The 15,694-nt window shown below is 31.3% G+C and overlaps 2 protein-coding genes across 2 annotated transcripts in view; one reads left to right on the top strand and one right to left on the bottom strand.

Annotated features, from left to right (window-relative positions):
* Positions 1-12,650, top strand: LOC123294238. The gene is made up of 4 exons (XM_044875354.1): positions 1-52; positions 1,639-3,827; positions 3,885-4,169; positions 4,224-12,650. The coding sequence occupies exons 2-4, from the start codon at positions 1,719-1,721 to the stop codon at positions 12,441-12,443; spliced, it is 10,614 nt and encodes a 3,537-aa protein (XP_044731289.1). The 5' UTR covers positions 1-52; positions 1,639-1,718; the 3' UTR covers positions 12,444-12,650.
* The window catches only part of LOC123293619, a 21,612-nt gene continuing 12,575 nt past the window's right edge, over positions 6,658-15,694 (bottom strand). The window contains exon 2 of the mRNA XM_044874497.1: positions 6,658-6,668. The gene's annotated coding sequence lies outside the window, so the exon portion shown is untranslated. The remainder of the gene's footprint in view (positions 6,669-15,694) is intronic.

Consider the following 15,694-nt stretch of genomic DNA (forward strand, 5'->3'; position numbering starts at 1 on the left):
AGTTTTTTTATTGTTACCACTTTTTATGTTATCAAGTTTGTGTTTTCAGAAGGTAAGCCTAAAAAAAATTTTTATAAGAATAATGAGTGAATGTCAAGGATAGATCGGGTGTTTTTCCCTATATTCGTGAGTCATTTTTCGATCTTCACCATATACTGAGAGTTTGCCGTTATTTATTCGCAAATTATTCGTAAAATATTTTTATTTGGCTCAATTATTTAAAAAAAATTGAGCTAGTCGGCTAAATTAATGTAAAGTTAGCGGAGTAATTGCTGTTTTATATTATGGTAAAATTTCTGAAAACAGAAATTTTTGATACCTCAATTATTTGATTAGCTAATCAACTCCTGAAAATTAATTGATTATAAATGAATCTTTTCAATATTTAATTTATTTAAAAGGTAAAATTTGCAAAATTCGGGATATTTAATAAAAAAAAAAAGGGCATATTATTATGGTAATTATTTAAGTTTCTGAGAAAAAATCTAATAATTTCATAGATTTCATAGAAAATTGAAATTGCTTGATCGTATGATGTATCGTTTTTTGAGTATTTGGCGGTCACTGATGTCGAATTTGATTTGAAGTAAAACCAACGATATTATTTTTTCCCGGAAAATCTGTGGAAAAATTCTTGTTTTCTAACATTTTCTTAATATTCGATAGGATTTGAACGGGCATAGAAATTAATTTATCAAAATAAAAATATTTTATGATAAGAATTTTTATAATACCTATTAATCTAATTTTAATTATTTTTGATTTTTGGACTGCGAATTTCTTGATTGAAAAAGCTTGTACGGGAACTTTTTTAAGCTCATTTTCAAAAAAAAAAAAAAAAGCAAACTTTTAAACAACAACATAAACTAATATAACCTGAACTATTGCCACTTTTTTGATAAAGTTTGAGCATAGTTTAACGCAATTTCTTTACAAATAAGTCAGAAAAACTCAAAAATAATTTCCTGGAAAGTTTTTTATATTCCTTACGACAAGTATTAAATATGGTAATACCTACAGTAATTAATTTTTCGAACTCTTAATTTATCTAAATTTTCATGAAATCTCTCTCTGAAAAAGTTTTCTAGGAGAGTTCAAAAACTTGTAAAAATGTAGTCTTCAAACTGCTTTTTAAGTTTTACATGGATCTTTTCATACTTTTTCAGAATGCTTTATTACTATTCTAGAATTGTTTTTCGGAACTCTTCAAGACTAAATTTGATTATTGACAGAAATATTTCCTTCAGGGTATGTATCCTCGATTATTACGTTCTCCAAGTCTAAACCTCCCACTATATTTTGATCAGAACCTTTTCCTATTTTTGCGTTAATAATGCCAAAATGATTTACCCATTTTTTATTTGACATTCCTGGTAGAACAACAAAAAGAAGGATATCCATCAAGTTAGTAATTGTAGGCTTGATGCCAGTGCCTCAAAAAAGCGGTTTTCTCTTGGGAATGTCTTTATGAATTGCTAAAATGGACTTCCAATATAATTAAATCGATTTGCCTAGGAGAGTACGCTGTATACAGAATTGTAGCTCAATTGATCCAAAGACTAATTACACATTTGTTGAATTACACCCTAAAATTAAAGCTGCATTAACTTTAACATATATTTTGTAATTTTCCCACAGGTCTTGACTCAATTGTGCACCATGGAGTTATAATAAACTAGGAGTATCATAATATTTTGATTTAAAAGCTGTAAATCAAAATGTTGAAACTAACACCAAACGAAAAGCCTTTATCTTTAAAAAACAATGAAACAGTTCATGAAATTTATTATTTAAATCAAAATGAAATTTGTGTTCGGCAAACACGTACTTTAAGTGGCTATCAATATGACGAGTCAACAAAAACTTGGATACAAAAATGGACTGAAATAATATTCAAAACACCAGGCGATGATGACGATTATTCAATAAAACGTTATCCTTGGTTGATAACGGATCAATTACTTGCTGATAAGAAGATACTAATGCTAAGACATCCAGATGGTGTGCAATTACACGAATTACATGACACAGGTTTCAAACTTTTAACAGATGATGATAATTTTATATTATCTGATTATAAATATATGCTATTTGGAAATTTTTATGATGAAAAAAATTCAGTAGGTGTTATGACCGTGTTAAATGATGGAGAAGTTAAATTTTATATCGTAAACAAAGAAAGTTTTAAAGAGGATAAAGATGACCCGTTGCTTCCATTAGATTCAGAAGATAATAAAATAGAATTACCCAATAATTGGCATTCAAAAACAACACAATTTTATGTAGCAAAATTCCAAAATCAAGATGTGGTTGCATTGAAAACAATATCTGATGAATTAGAATTCTATCAACTAACAACAGAGCCGAAAATCAAACAATTATTGAAAACAACACAAATAAAGGGTGTTAAAGACTCGGATCGATTATTTTTTGTTAATTTAACAAACCAAAAATTTCAAGATATTGTTACACTGACCCAAAATGGTTTGCAAGTTTATCAATACGACGCAAACAGCGAAGATTATAAACTACTTGGTAATGACGTTGGATTTACTTCGGATCATGGTTGGACATCATTATTTTCGAAATCAATACATTTTATGGATGTAAATAATGATCAAAAAGATGAATTAATATATACGGGAAAAGATGGTTTAACTGTAATCACGTTTGATGTAACAAGTCGTAAATGGAAGGAATTGATCAAGCCACTGTCAATAAATCGAATTCAACGTTATGGTCAAATGATACCAATTTTAAATCCTAATGTAGCAAAAAATCCAATAGTTTTTACGAAAAGTGCAGATGGTTCAGTACAATGGGCCCAAGTATTACCAGCGGAACAAGTAATACCTACTTCTACAACCGTTGCTCCAGACATAACTACTCCACCTTCAATAACTACCGAAACAAAATTGCCTGTTCAATTGCGTAAAGAATTACGGGAAAAACCAATTTTACGTCTCGCTGAATATATCGATGAGGATTTTATTAAGAAAGCTATCGATATCGGTAATGGACAAGTTGATTTTAATATACCTTTGGTGGATACTGTGGAGTTAAGTGGGATACCGTTAAAGTTGCCATTGAAATATAACAGTCAGGTGGTATCATCTGGTGAAGTTGGGATTGGTTGGTCCTTTCCCATTGGAAAAGATTTTATTTATGTTGATTATCAAGGAAGTATCTTTTTAGAAGATGCAATTTTTTTTTTAGTCATAGAAGGGCAAAAGGTACGTTTGGACTTGAAGTCCGATACGGATGATAGCATTCTAAAATTTGAGCCTTCACAAGAAATTGCTGATGAAGAAATAACTATTGAATATAATAAATCAACAGAAACTTGGATACTAAATGGTAAAACTTATCGGCGTGTTTACGGCAAAGCCAATACTGAAAATGCAAAAGATTGTTTACGATGGAGTTTAAGTTATCCAAATTGGCGTGATGCCGGAACCAGTGACAAGGGTTTCGAACCAATTGTTATTTCATGGTATTTAAATGAACATATCGATAAAAAACGAAATCGTACCTTATTCTATGATTATATGATTGATAATAAACTTTTTGGAGATAATTCGTACAGCAGTGCAATTTTCTTGACAACAATTCGGAGTGACGCTAACTTTAAATTAACTTTGAATTATGAGAAAAAAACAAAAGATGAATATACAATTTCAAATCCGAAAAATGATGATGGAAAAATTGAATTTCCGGTATTGTTAAGAGAAGATCGTTATCTAACGAAGTACACCATACAAGCCGATAATTATCAACAATCTATTCGATTTCAATATAAATTAAATGATAAGAAACGATTATTAACTGCAATTGAACAAGAAATCTATGCAGAAACTGAATCAATTTTTAAATTTAATTACGAGAATGTTTTAAATACATTTGTGTTATCCGAGATTACGTTGGCACGGGGCTCAGTAATGCAATTTAAATATAATTCGAATTCTGTTTTACCTGAAATCCCAAGAGATCGTGAAAATGTTCGTACGTATCGAACAAATAGTGAAAATATTAAATTTAGCTACAGCAATGATTATGCTGTAATGGCCTACAATACAGATTCATATGTACATTTAACAATATTAAATCCTGAATTAACTACAGAAATCGAGTCTTTAACATGTCCTGGAACCAAAATTAAAAACTACGAAGTGCATTCCTACAAAAATTATATTTTTGTTTATGTTTTTAACGACGATATTCAGAGTTTGAATGTTTTTAAATATAAAGATGAAAAATGGATGCGAGATGCAACAAGATACCAATTCGATAAAAGTGTATCCATTCAATTTGGTGATGTACTAATTGTTGCAAGTGATATTAAAAGGCAAAAGATAAATTTATTTGATACAAAATCGAAAAAATGGAAAGGTCCAAAGGTAATTACTGATCTGCCTTTCAAGGCATTGGCTGTACACAAAAAATATGTGGTCATGTACGATGATAATCATATATGGATTATGTACAATAAATCGGATAAATGGCATCGGGAAAAATTACATCATTTACCAGGACTTTACACTCAGACACAAGAAACTATAGAAAGATTTGATGTTAAGTCTGATACACAAGAGAAATTTATCAAGGATTTTACGGAAAGTTGTTTTAAAATCATGAAAAACATCATAATTCTCAATGCACTTCAAATAACTAATAACGACCAATTAACGGCCAAACTGCACCTATTAACAATCAATGCAAATCTTAAAGTTGCAGATGTAAAAACTTACGAATTTAAACGAGAGCACATTCTCGATTTGTCATACAAATTGGATGACCAAAACAAGACTAGTAAGTTTCATTTAAAATACGGCGAGAATAATGGAAAATATCGTTTAAAGGTGTACGATTTTTCTGGTGAAATGATGGATGAGTATAAAAAAGAATATAAAAATAAAAATAAACTAAAAGATGCTGTTGACGAACAGATAAAAAAATTAAATGAAGCAAAAGGATTTCAAAAAGTATTATATGAGCAATATCTGGTTAACTGGCAATCATTGCTTGTGCATGCGACATATCAATTCATTCAGCATGGTATTAACGATACCATACAAATGACTGGTACTGGATGGGAAGAAAAGAAATTAGATGAAGATTTCACAATTGATTTAGGCCCAAACTTTCGAATAACAAGTGTAGATGATGAGAGAAAAAATTTTACTATGTACAAAAACGGAGAAGCTGTAAAAGAGTTTAAATTGTATATGGCAGGATTAATGGTTAATCGATTCCCAATGTATTTAGCTTACCAGCCTCGCGAGCACGACGTAAATATTATAGTTTTTAAAGAAAATGGAAAGGAAATAGATCAAGAAATCTGTTTTGAAAAGGAAGGTTTAATCAAAGAAAGCAATTATCAAAATTTAATAACAAGAGCAAACACAACGTTAGTTGAAAAAAATATTGAGCCACATGAATGTTTAATTCGACCAATTGCAACTTTAATTTCACAGAAAAAGCAATATTATGTAAAAGAATCAATTTTAAATCTTGGTGAATTTGAGCGAAAAATTGTATACCGCCAATCATATAAATTTGATTCGAAAAAATCAATATATACGCAAACTATAACGATGATTCCAACTGGTAACAAGACTAACGCAGGATGGTCTGAAATCAATTATTCAAAAAATGTCCATAAGGGTACAGTAACAAAAACTCATTATTGGTATAATTTAAATGATATTAAAGTAGAAGAATCTGAAGAAGTAATTCAAGAAGATCGTCAAGAGAAGCAGAAAAAGGAAAACCCATTAAATTCAACGTTGTTAATGGATCGAAATGAGAAACTTGTAATTTGTGATTTGCGTCCTTATAATTTAGCAGACGAAATGATTTCATATTATGGCTTTGAGTCATATGAAACAAATAAATATTGGAAATTTAATCAAAAAAATGTTGTTGAAAATTTAAACGCATTTACTGGTCAAAATTACTTGGTAATAAATAGTGGATCCCGACTCGAAGGTACACTTAAACCACAAGATCAGCACATAACATATTTAGTAAGTTGTTGGCTACGAGCAGCAAATGTGCTTAAATTAAATGAAGCAACATCAATCCTAAAAATGAACTTACGAACCAGCGAAGGCGAAAATATATTTACAAGTCTTGGGCAAGTTAAACAACAGTCAAATGATTGGTATTATCTTGAGTTAATTATTGATTTTGAGACAATCAAACAAATGTACAAAAATTACATCGATTATTACAAAAATAAAACTTTACCAGCGTTAAACGATGTTAAATTTGAAATAACGGTCATTATAGAATCTGATTCCACAATTGATTTGGATCATATTCGATTCTCACCATTGACACATGATTTTGAGGCAAATGTGTACGATCCAAAAGTTGGAGTACCAATTGCCACAATACATGAGACTGGCTTAGTAACACGATCAATTTATAACAATATGTATAAAAAAATTGCGACCATTAACCAAGATGGTGAAATTGTGGAATTGATTAGCTCGAGTGAAACGGGACGTTTATTTCCTACACCTCAGGGTGTACAATTTAAAAATCCTTACCCAAGTTATCTAACTTTCGTGCCAGAACAAAGCTCGTACGAAACATTTGCACGTGGTTGGGAAACAAAAACACCAAAAGCTTGGCATATTGCAAGTCCTGGACAATTATCACATCTTGATAACGAGGAGTCACATCAATTAAAAGCAGTAAATCAAATTGATACAAATTCAGTTACTTTACGATTTTTCATGGCTTTGCTAGACACAAATAGTTATGTTGCATTAAGTGTGGGTACTTTGGGTCAATTAAAATTGACTAAGGATGGAAATTTTTCCACAATGATTCTACCAAACAAACATAAAATTTCATCGTTGCCTCAATCTGGGGAAATAATTATTATGGTCGAAGAAAATTTTGTTACAATTTGGTTTGATGGTGTTTTAATTGTGGATGAATCTTTCGAAAAAGTTTTACCCGCACAAACATTGGTTTTAGAAGCTCATGGTGAAATCTTGATTGAAGATTTCATGATTTTAAATCGTCCACATTTGCAAGTAGATTATTTGAATGAATTAGGAGAAAAAGTTCAAGAAATCAAATATGAGACCCCACAATCAGTATTAGTCACTCAAATGTTATACGATGCCCTGGGTCGAAACGCGATTACATCAAAAACAACACGGCTACAACGCCAAAATAATCAGAGCCCATTGCTGATATATCATAAAAATTTCGTTACGAATATCAATCCAAAAGATTCAAACTCTGTTTGGCATACAAATCGTTTAGATGGCAAAATACACGAATTAAATCCGGCGGATAAAGGCGCTGCATTTATTCGCACTGAATATTGGGATAATCCATTAAACGATGAAAAAAAATTAGGCTTACCTGGTCCAGAGTATTCAACTAGTGGAGCTTATGTTACATCGATAGCAAAACATTCTAATCATTCTTTTATGGATAATCTGTTTCCGAAAAAATTGGGTTACACTCAAAATGTACAAATTAGTTCGAACGGTGCTGAAACAGTAACGGTTTATGATCAGCAACGAAATAAAATTGCAATTTACGTGAATGTACCAGGATTTGACCATTTATTAAGTACCTATGAATATAATGGCAGCGGTAAACTAACAAAAATCCTTCCACCCGTATATCATGAAAAAGTTGGTACTGAATTAAAAACTACCGCGTATCAACCGGATAAGTTAACTAAAGAGGAAAAAAATTGGCAAGAAATGTTGGCAACAACTTTGACTTATAATGAACATGGACAAGTACTCCGTAAAAATACGCCGGATTTTGGCCCTATTGACAATTTATATGATTCAAATAATAAATTACGGTTTATGATAACCTCAGTCAAAGAATCCAATTCGTTAGAAAAACCACAAACTGTATACTTTGACCATAACAATCTTGATCAATTAATCGCTACCGGCTTCTTCAATCAAACTTTAGGTATTGAAGAATTAAAAAAATATACCGAAAGTGTTTTCTTACCAAATACCGAAAAATTTCAACAATTGGATTACAGTGATTATCATCCAGATCCACAATTACGAGGTCGAATAAAACATTGCATTACATACAACGATGATGGTGAAACTATTTTGGAAAAACTGCGATTCGATTCGGATGAACAAATGGTTGAACGAAAAATACTATCAGTAATGAATGATATTCAATTGGACATTAAAAAACAATATAAAAATGGTAAAATTCAACGATTAAGTTATCCAAATGTGAATAATAAAAGTTTGGATTTAGATTTTACCTATAACCGTTTAGGTCAACTTATCGAGTTAAAAACACCCAATTTATTTACTGCAAAATTCACTTATGACTCAACAGGTGATTTGGCTAGCGAATCATTTCAATCGAGCATGAATAGTTTGACACGAAAATATAGTTATAATTCGCCCGGTTTTCTAACACAAATCACTGATCCATTCATGACGGAGACAATGACTTATACAGAAAAAGGTTATGGGCATGCTGGATACGGAGATGGCATCATAATGGAAACACATTTCACTAACAATTGGACGAAGAACGCGGATATGCGTTGGTTCCAAATTAATGAGGACTCAATAGCATCGTTTACAAATGACTCAAAATTATGTTTGAACGCACTCAAAAAGTATGGATACCTCGACAATCAGAACAAGCCAATTAAGTTATATATAATCGATGCCGAACCATCAATGCCCCTCTTATGTGGAATGGGTAAAATTGCTGACCTGTTATCAACAGTAATTGCGCAAAACTATGTGCCCCAAACTTATGGCTATAAGTTTTCTTATGGCAATCATCAGGAATTAATAAAAGCAAAATATTATACAGATGAAATTTCCAAATTAATTGACCCACTGCAAATTGATAGTTTTGCCAAATTTATTCCTGAAATATCAAGCGAACAATCTGAAAAAATTTGGGAATTATTAACAGAAGCAAAGTATATTTTAAAGGATCAACCCCGACACCATTCTAAAACTGCAATTGGCAAACGAGGCAAAAGTTTCTTCAGAGATGAAGAATTGAAATCGGACCTTAAGAGTTTAAATGAAAATTATATGCTTTATTTGGAATCAATTAAGCAATTTATTATCAAGCATCAATTTGATCAGCAAAAAGCTAATGTTGATGACTTCACCGAAGCATTGTTGAGATGGGAGGGAGCAGAAAAGTCCTCGTTGCTCATTTATAATAAGTATAAAGACATTGGGAATGAAATAGGGAAAATGCTAAAAAATAAGGAATACTTTAGCACAAAATCCTTACATAATAATTTTGGACAAATTTTAAGTCAGTTTTCAAAATACATTCCTAAAATTGTTTCAATATTATGGGACCATTTTACATATGGACTGGGTGGAACTCCATTCGATCATGAATCATATGAAATAGATGGAAACGGAAATCATAAATTTTTCGTTTCAAATTTTGATAAATATAAAATTAATTACCAAAACCATACAAATAAAATCGATAAAATTGAGATTTCCAAAATACCTTATGAGATTGAACACGATGCAAGTGGAAATATCATCAAAGCTAAGCATAAAGGTATCGAAAGTATCAAATATCATCCAGTTACACAACGAGCAACGTCCATTCAAATGACCAATGGACTTACCTTACGCTTTTATTATGATGCTGCGGGTGAAAGAATTCTTAAAAAAGTTTTCAATGCAGACGGAAAATTACAATACGAAGTACGATATGTTCGAGATACTGAAGGCCGAGTTCTCATTGACCAACGGAAAAAGTATTTGGGACTGCAATCAACAGAAGAAACTTTAACATATTATTTTTATGGACCAAGAGGTTTAGTTGGATATATTCGTGATGACAACTATTATCATGTACTTACCGACCATGCTGGATCAATACGACTTATTATCAGAGCTATTGATAATGAAGTGATTACGGCCTTTGATTATCTTCCATATGGTAAATTAATGCGAGCATTTGGAGATAAAACTTTTATATATCGATATACAGGACAAGAGTGGGACGAAGAAACTGGTTTATATAATTATCATGCTCGATTATATGATCCAAGTATTGGGCGCTTTTATCAACCCGATCCAAAATCTCAATATTTTAGCCCATATGTGTATGCGGGTAATTCACCAATATCCACTATTGACCCCGATGGTGAATTTGCATTGATAATTACATGTATTGTTCTGGGTATAATTGGCGCTTATTTAGGTGCGGCAAAATTGAATAATCGATGGAATCCAGCAGACTGGGATTGGAAGGATTTGGGTACATATAAAGGTTTAGGTATTGGTTTTTTGGTTGGAGTTACGTTACCGTTAACTTTTAAGGGTTCTTGGGCGGTATTTGGAGGTTTGCTTGCAAGTAAGATCGGTTCCTTAGCTTTAGGAATTTCAATACATATAGCTTTGGCACTTACTGGTTCCTATATTATGATGGCTGTTGAAAACGGTGGAAATTTTAATCCTAAAAAATGGGATTGGAGTAAGCCAGCCACATACTATGGTATGCTTGATGGAGTCGGACTTTTACTTGGATTGTTTGGTGGTGTTGGTAGCTTGCACAAGTATGCTGGTGAAAAACTAATAAACCTTGGCGGTCGTTTGACTAGAACCCAATTTTTAATACTCAGCTATTCTACAGCTATAGGCGTGGCATATGCTCATGGTGTAATTGCAAATGACTATAAGTATGCATTTTGGGAATGGGATTGGAAAAATGCAAATACCTACCTTTCCTTAATTAGCGGATTTAGCTTTGGTTCAGGAATACCACAAAATATTAATAACATGCATCGAGGCTTTTTAAAGTGGAGAGAAAACAGTAGAAGCCTTACGCAACTGTCTTCATCCAAAAGACAAATGATAAAAGCAATCTTAAAAAACCCTAAACATCCATTATATAAAGTTACTGCATCTATTGTCATGGGTTACTATAGGGCTGCTGCAGCTAATGGTAATAATTTTGATTTTACGAAATGGCGTTTTGATACATTTGCAACATACGAAGGTATTCTCAAAGGTATTTTCGACGGTAAAAAATATGTAGCATATGCAGAGCAAGGCATTACACTTGTAAGGGAAAATATACATAAAATATCACCAAATAGATTAATTAATAAATACATAGACAAAAATATGCGACGTATTTTCGATTACATTGAGAAAGTAAGAAAAACTTCTAAATTCTATAATTTGGTTGAGAAGAATTTCCAAAATCCCGATAAAGAATTAATTAGTAAATTGTCAGATGCGTTAAAACAAGATGTTGAAAAGTTTTTGAAAGAAGGGTATAAAAAGTGGAAGAACGGTGAGACCAGGATACCAAAACCTTTTGAAGAAAAATTGCGAGAACAAGTTAATAAGCAATTTCCTCCGAGAGCTTTAAAAGATTTTCAGAAAGAAGAAGATGCCATTGATCGGCAACAACAACAAATAACTACTGATCGCCTTCTTGATTTTTTGAGTTGTCGTAGAGAATCAGTTACTCGGGAAAATATTGTTAGTATTGTATGTCGACCATCTACTACGTTAAAATCTGATGTTAATACAAATATTGCGAAAATGAATGCTAAATTTGAGACAAATTTAAATTCTGATCGTAAACAACCACGGATTGATCGATCTATACCTGATGCACATACTAATTCGTCAATCAATACCATTACTACTGAATTTATTGATACAGCGGAATTCCTTCCACAATATGTAAGATCAAAAGGTACTCGTTTAGAATTTTGGCCTCTCAATTTAGCCAAAAAAGCAGGTACTGTAGCCGTTTCCCTATTGGCTAGTTGGACCAATTACGATAATAAACCTTCTGAAAATCCAACATTGCTTGAAATGGGTGACAATTGGGTACAGAATGCAGATACAAACGGACTTTTAACATGGGGTATATATTTTGCAAATAAATTGACTGGATATCGACCAAAACCAATTCCACTGGATCAGTTTGATGAAATGGCAAATACTGAACTTCAAATTCGATCTACAATCATTGTGGATCGTTTCATGGATACTTTACTAGAATTTGTTGCAGAAACAAATAATTCCAAAACACATGAAATGTTTGAAAATACTGTTACATATTGTGAGGCAATTAAGAATGTGCGCCAAAAACTATCTGTGGGAGATATTCAAGGAATACCAGACATGTTGTTTAAATTATTGGTTAAAAACAATATGGAGAAATTTATGAGCGTTGAATTATTCTCTAAAATGACAAACGATAACACAATGTCCGAATTCTTAGAATTTATTAATCAACAGGAACATGAATGGCTTTCACGAAAACAATCACCTGCCAAATTATCTGATTATAATAATAAATATCAACGCCCTCAGCAAGTTCCTCAGCATTGTTTCTTGCCAAAAAATTTCCCAAATGTCGAATGTCCAAATTCTTTATTCATTGACCAAGTCATTGATAATTAGTTTACGTTTAAGTGTTCAGTTAGTTTACCACTTTTCTTCTACTCGGAGATCTTTGTATAAAGTACTATTTTGATTTCACCAACTCATGCTTTTTTAATTCTATGACTTCTTCGGAGCAATTCTTTAGCCATCGTGGTGGCATGAGATGAAACACGCCATCATTTTAAAAATTATTCTAAAATTACTTTTAAAAAGTTTCAAGTAATAATCTGTGTCCAAGTTGTTAATAATTGTAAAAAAAAAATGTTTATGAAAAAAACGCTGAGAAAATTATTAAAGTGTTATTTATTTCTTTCTGTCTATTTTATACTAAATTTTATAAAACTAACATTTTTTATATCCAGAATACATTTAATACTAGTCCCTACTCGGCCGCCTCTGAACGATTCAAACACTCTCCAATTATTAAGGCAAAGTAATGGTTGGGTATACAAGGTGTTCAATAATTAACACAATAAAACTTGATTTCCTTAACAAGCTCATAAAGACGAACGAAAAAGCTCTTTATCAAATTTTGATCTGAGGTCAAATTTCCGAGATAATTAACCAAATCAATTAATAAATTTATCCAATGACAGAGCACTTCGAACATCGAAAAGCTTTAACATAATAAATACCAAAACAAGAACAATTATTGCTGTCTTTATCGTTGCATTTATTCATTTAATCAAATTATCCATCTCACTTTTAATAATAATTACGATGGTATGTAATAATAAGCATAGGTTTCTGGGTTAGGTTTCTTCTTCCAGAAGAGTTATTAAGAAAAATTTTAATAAATCAATAAACTTGATGGTTTTTTATCGTTATATTCGCGATCAGCGTACTCAGAAACTTACCGTACCGAGTAACAAAATTAATGATTTTTTTACCCATTATTTGGGGATTATGATATAATTGTTCGTTATTCCGAATTCCCAGAAAAACGAGTATATGGTAATTGCACTCTACATTCTTTTTAGAAAAAAATTTCCTACAATTTATTCTGAAAATTTCTTTAATTAAATCATTTAGTTTCAAGGTATTATTGTTAATAAATATGTATATGTAGGGTCTTTATTTTTGTAAAATTGACTTTTTTGAGGAGAGATTGCAAATTTGAGGAGAGTTAAATATATTAGGCTTGTTTCAACGATTTCTAGACAAATATTGTTATATGACACTATCTGCACTATTTAATTAAAACAATGACATAAAATTGTTACCAAAATAAAAAATGAAATTTTTATTAAAGTCATCTAAATTCTAAACAATAGAAATGAAACAATAATATTATAATAAGTTGAAAGAAATCTTCAAATAAAAATTGTTTTTATTCTACAGAAAAAAAAAAAATACACTTTCTCACTCAAGTGCATTTAAGCGTTTAATGAATGTCATTACCATCAGATAAATTTTATTGTAGGGGAGCGGAGGCTAATACCGTACAGCGGCTAATTCCGTACATCACTGTTTATCCTGTAGGAATTGAGCTGCGTGCGTTTTCTTGGTGTCAATCATTAGCTCAGTAGTGTTAGTGTAGCCTCTTAAGTTACTGTGTTATTAAGGGTAATAATTTTTGTATAAATAGATGTTATGTGATTTGGCGCTCGTTTTTACAACTTTTAAACATCAAAAATAAGATGTAAGTACCTATTTTTATTAAATTTTAGAATGAAATTATTATATTTCGGACTATAAATATCTTTATAATAAGATTTTGATCAAAGAATCCCTTTATTGAATTTTTTTTTAGGTAAATACTCATTCTTGAAATTTGAATTCGGTTTCGGGAATTTCCGTACACTGTACGGTATTACCCGCAATGAAGCATTGCATGAAATTATTTCTCCAGAAGCAGCAGTAAATGCAAAATCAGAGATATCACATGAACTCATTTCACCAGTAGAAGCAGTAAATTTAGAATCAGAAATACGAGAAGTTCATGAATTGTGTGTAATATGTAATGAATTTGGTAAGGATATAGAATTATGGTACAGATGTGTGTCATGTGACAAATGGGCACATGCTTTGTGTGTGGCGCAAATTCTGCGGACGATTATATCTGTGTATTTTGTGAATAAATAAAAGATTACCCACAGTTAATTAAAATTATTTTTTATTTGTGAAAAAATACCTTTTTTCAGGCTTTTTAGGTTCTTACAATTATGTACGGAATTAGACGCAAGTCTCGGGTAATTCCGTACAAATAACTTTATGGAATAATTTGATTTTGACACTGTCATATTGGACACTGTCAATTATGGATTATTTATATAAAACTAGACTAAATTTATGATGGCTTGATACATAAAGCATTGTATTCTATTAAGTAGGTTCGAAGATATACACGTTTAAAGTTAGGTGTACGGCATTACCCTCCGCTCCCCTAAGTATTTTAAAGTCACCAAAAAAAACAATTTTATTTTTAAATAATAATTTATGTAGGCTAATTAAGTTCAAGATTAATTACTAATCCCAGTAAAGAAGCGTCTTGGAGATTTGTTAAAAACTGTATACGTAGTCCTGAAGCTTGTTTATTGAAAATGTGAAAATTTTTATTTAGGTGTTCATAAAATCACCTAATTAGTCAATTTCTGGTTGTCCCTCCACCTGTCCGTCTGTCGAACGAAAAGAGATATCAAGCTGAAATTTTTATAGCGTGCACATGACGTAAAAGGTAAGACTAAGTTTGTAAACGAGCAGCATAGGCCAATTGGGTCTTGGGTCTGTAGGGCTCATCTTGTAAACCATTAGAGATAGAACAAAAGTTTAAATATAAAAAATGTTCCTTATCAAAAAATCAAAAACTTTTGTTCTAACATTTTTTTCTAAACATCACTGTTTACGCAAGATTGCACAAATTAGATGCAAATTTTATAGTATGTATTAATATGGGAAAATGGAGGCACTTCCCCCGTCTAATTTGTAAGGATTTTGAGAAAAAATTCTCTTTAGTTTGAAGTAAGTATATTTTTTCCCTAAAATATGAAATAAAAAATAAAAAAAATGGTGTAAGTATAAAATTTATTCCATAACCTTCCTTTCCAAAGTTATTAATAAAATATTTAAAAATAAGAGCAAAGAGAAATTTTGACCTATCAATAAACTTGATGATATTTGAAATTTATTATCAGAACATATGGGTAATATTGCTTCACGACATTCGATCATGTAGATAACCAGATAAAGGTGCCTAAATTTTCCACCTGCCAAAGATCGGGTAGTAATTCCTATAGACGACGTCGATACCAAGGCGTACCGACCTCCAG

This window comes from Chrysoperla carnea, chromosome 2, assembly GCF_905475395.1.
Source record: "Chrysoperla carnea chromosome 2, inChrCarn1.1, whole genome shotgun sequence".
Classification (NCBI taxonomy): domain Eukaryota; kingdom Metazoa; phylum Arthropoda; class Insecta; order Neuroptera; family Chrysopidae; genus Chrysoperla; species Chrysoperla carnea.

Excerpts from the sequence above, each read along its gene's own strand:
- LOC123294238 (XM_044875354.1), top strand. The coding sequence starts at position 1,719 with ATGTTGAAACTAACACCAAACGAAAAGCCTTTATCTTTAAAAAACAAT. Across the intron at positions 3,828-3,884 it reads ATAAGAAACGATTATTAACT|AATGTTTTAAATACATTTGT; the intron begins GCAATTGAACAA and ends TTTAATTACGAG. Across the intron at positions 4,170-4,223 it reads CCAAAATTAAAAACTACGAA|AGTTTGAATGTTTTTAAATA; the intron begins GTGCATTCCTAC and ends GACGATATTCAG.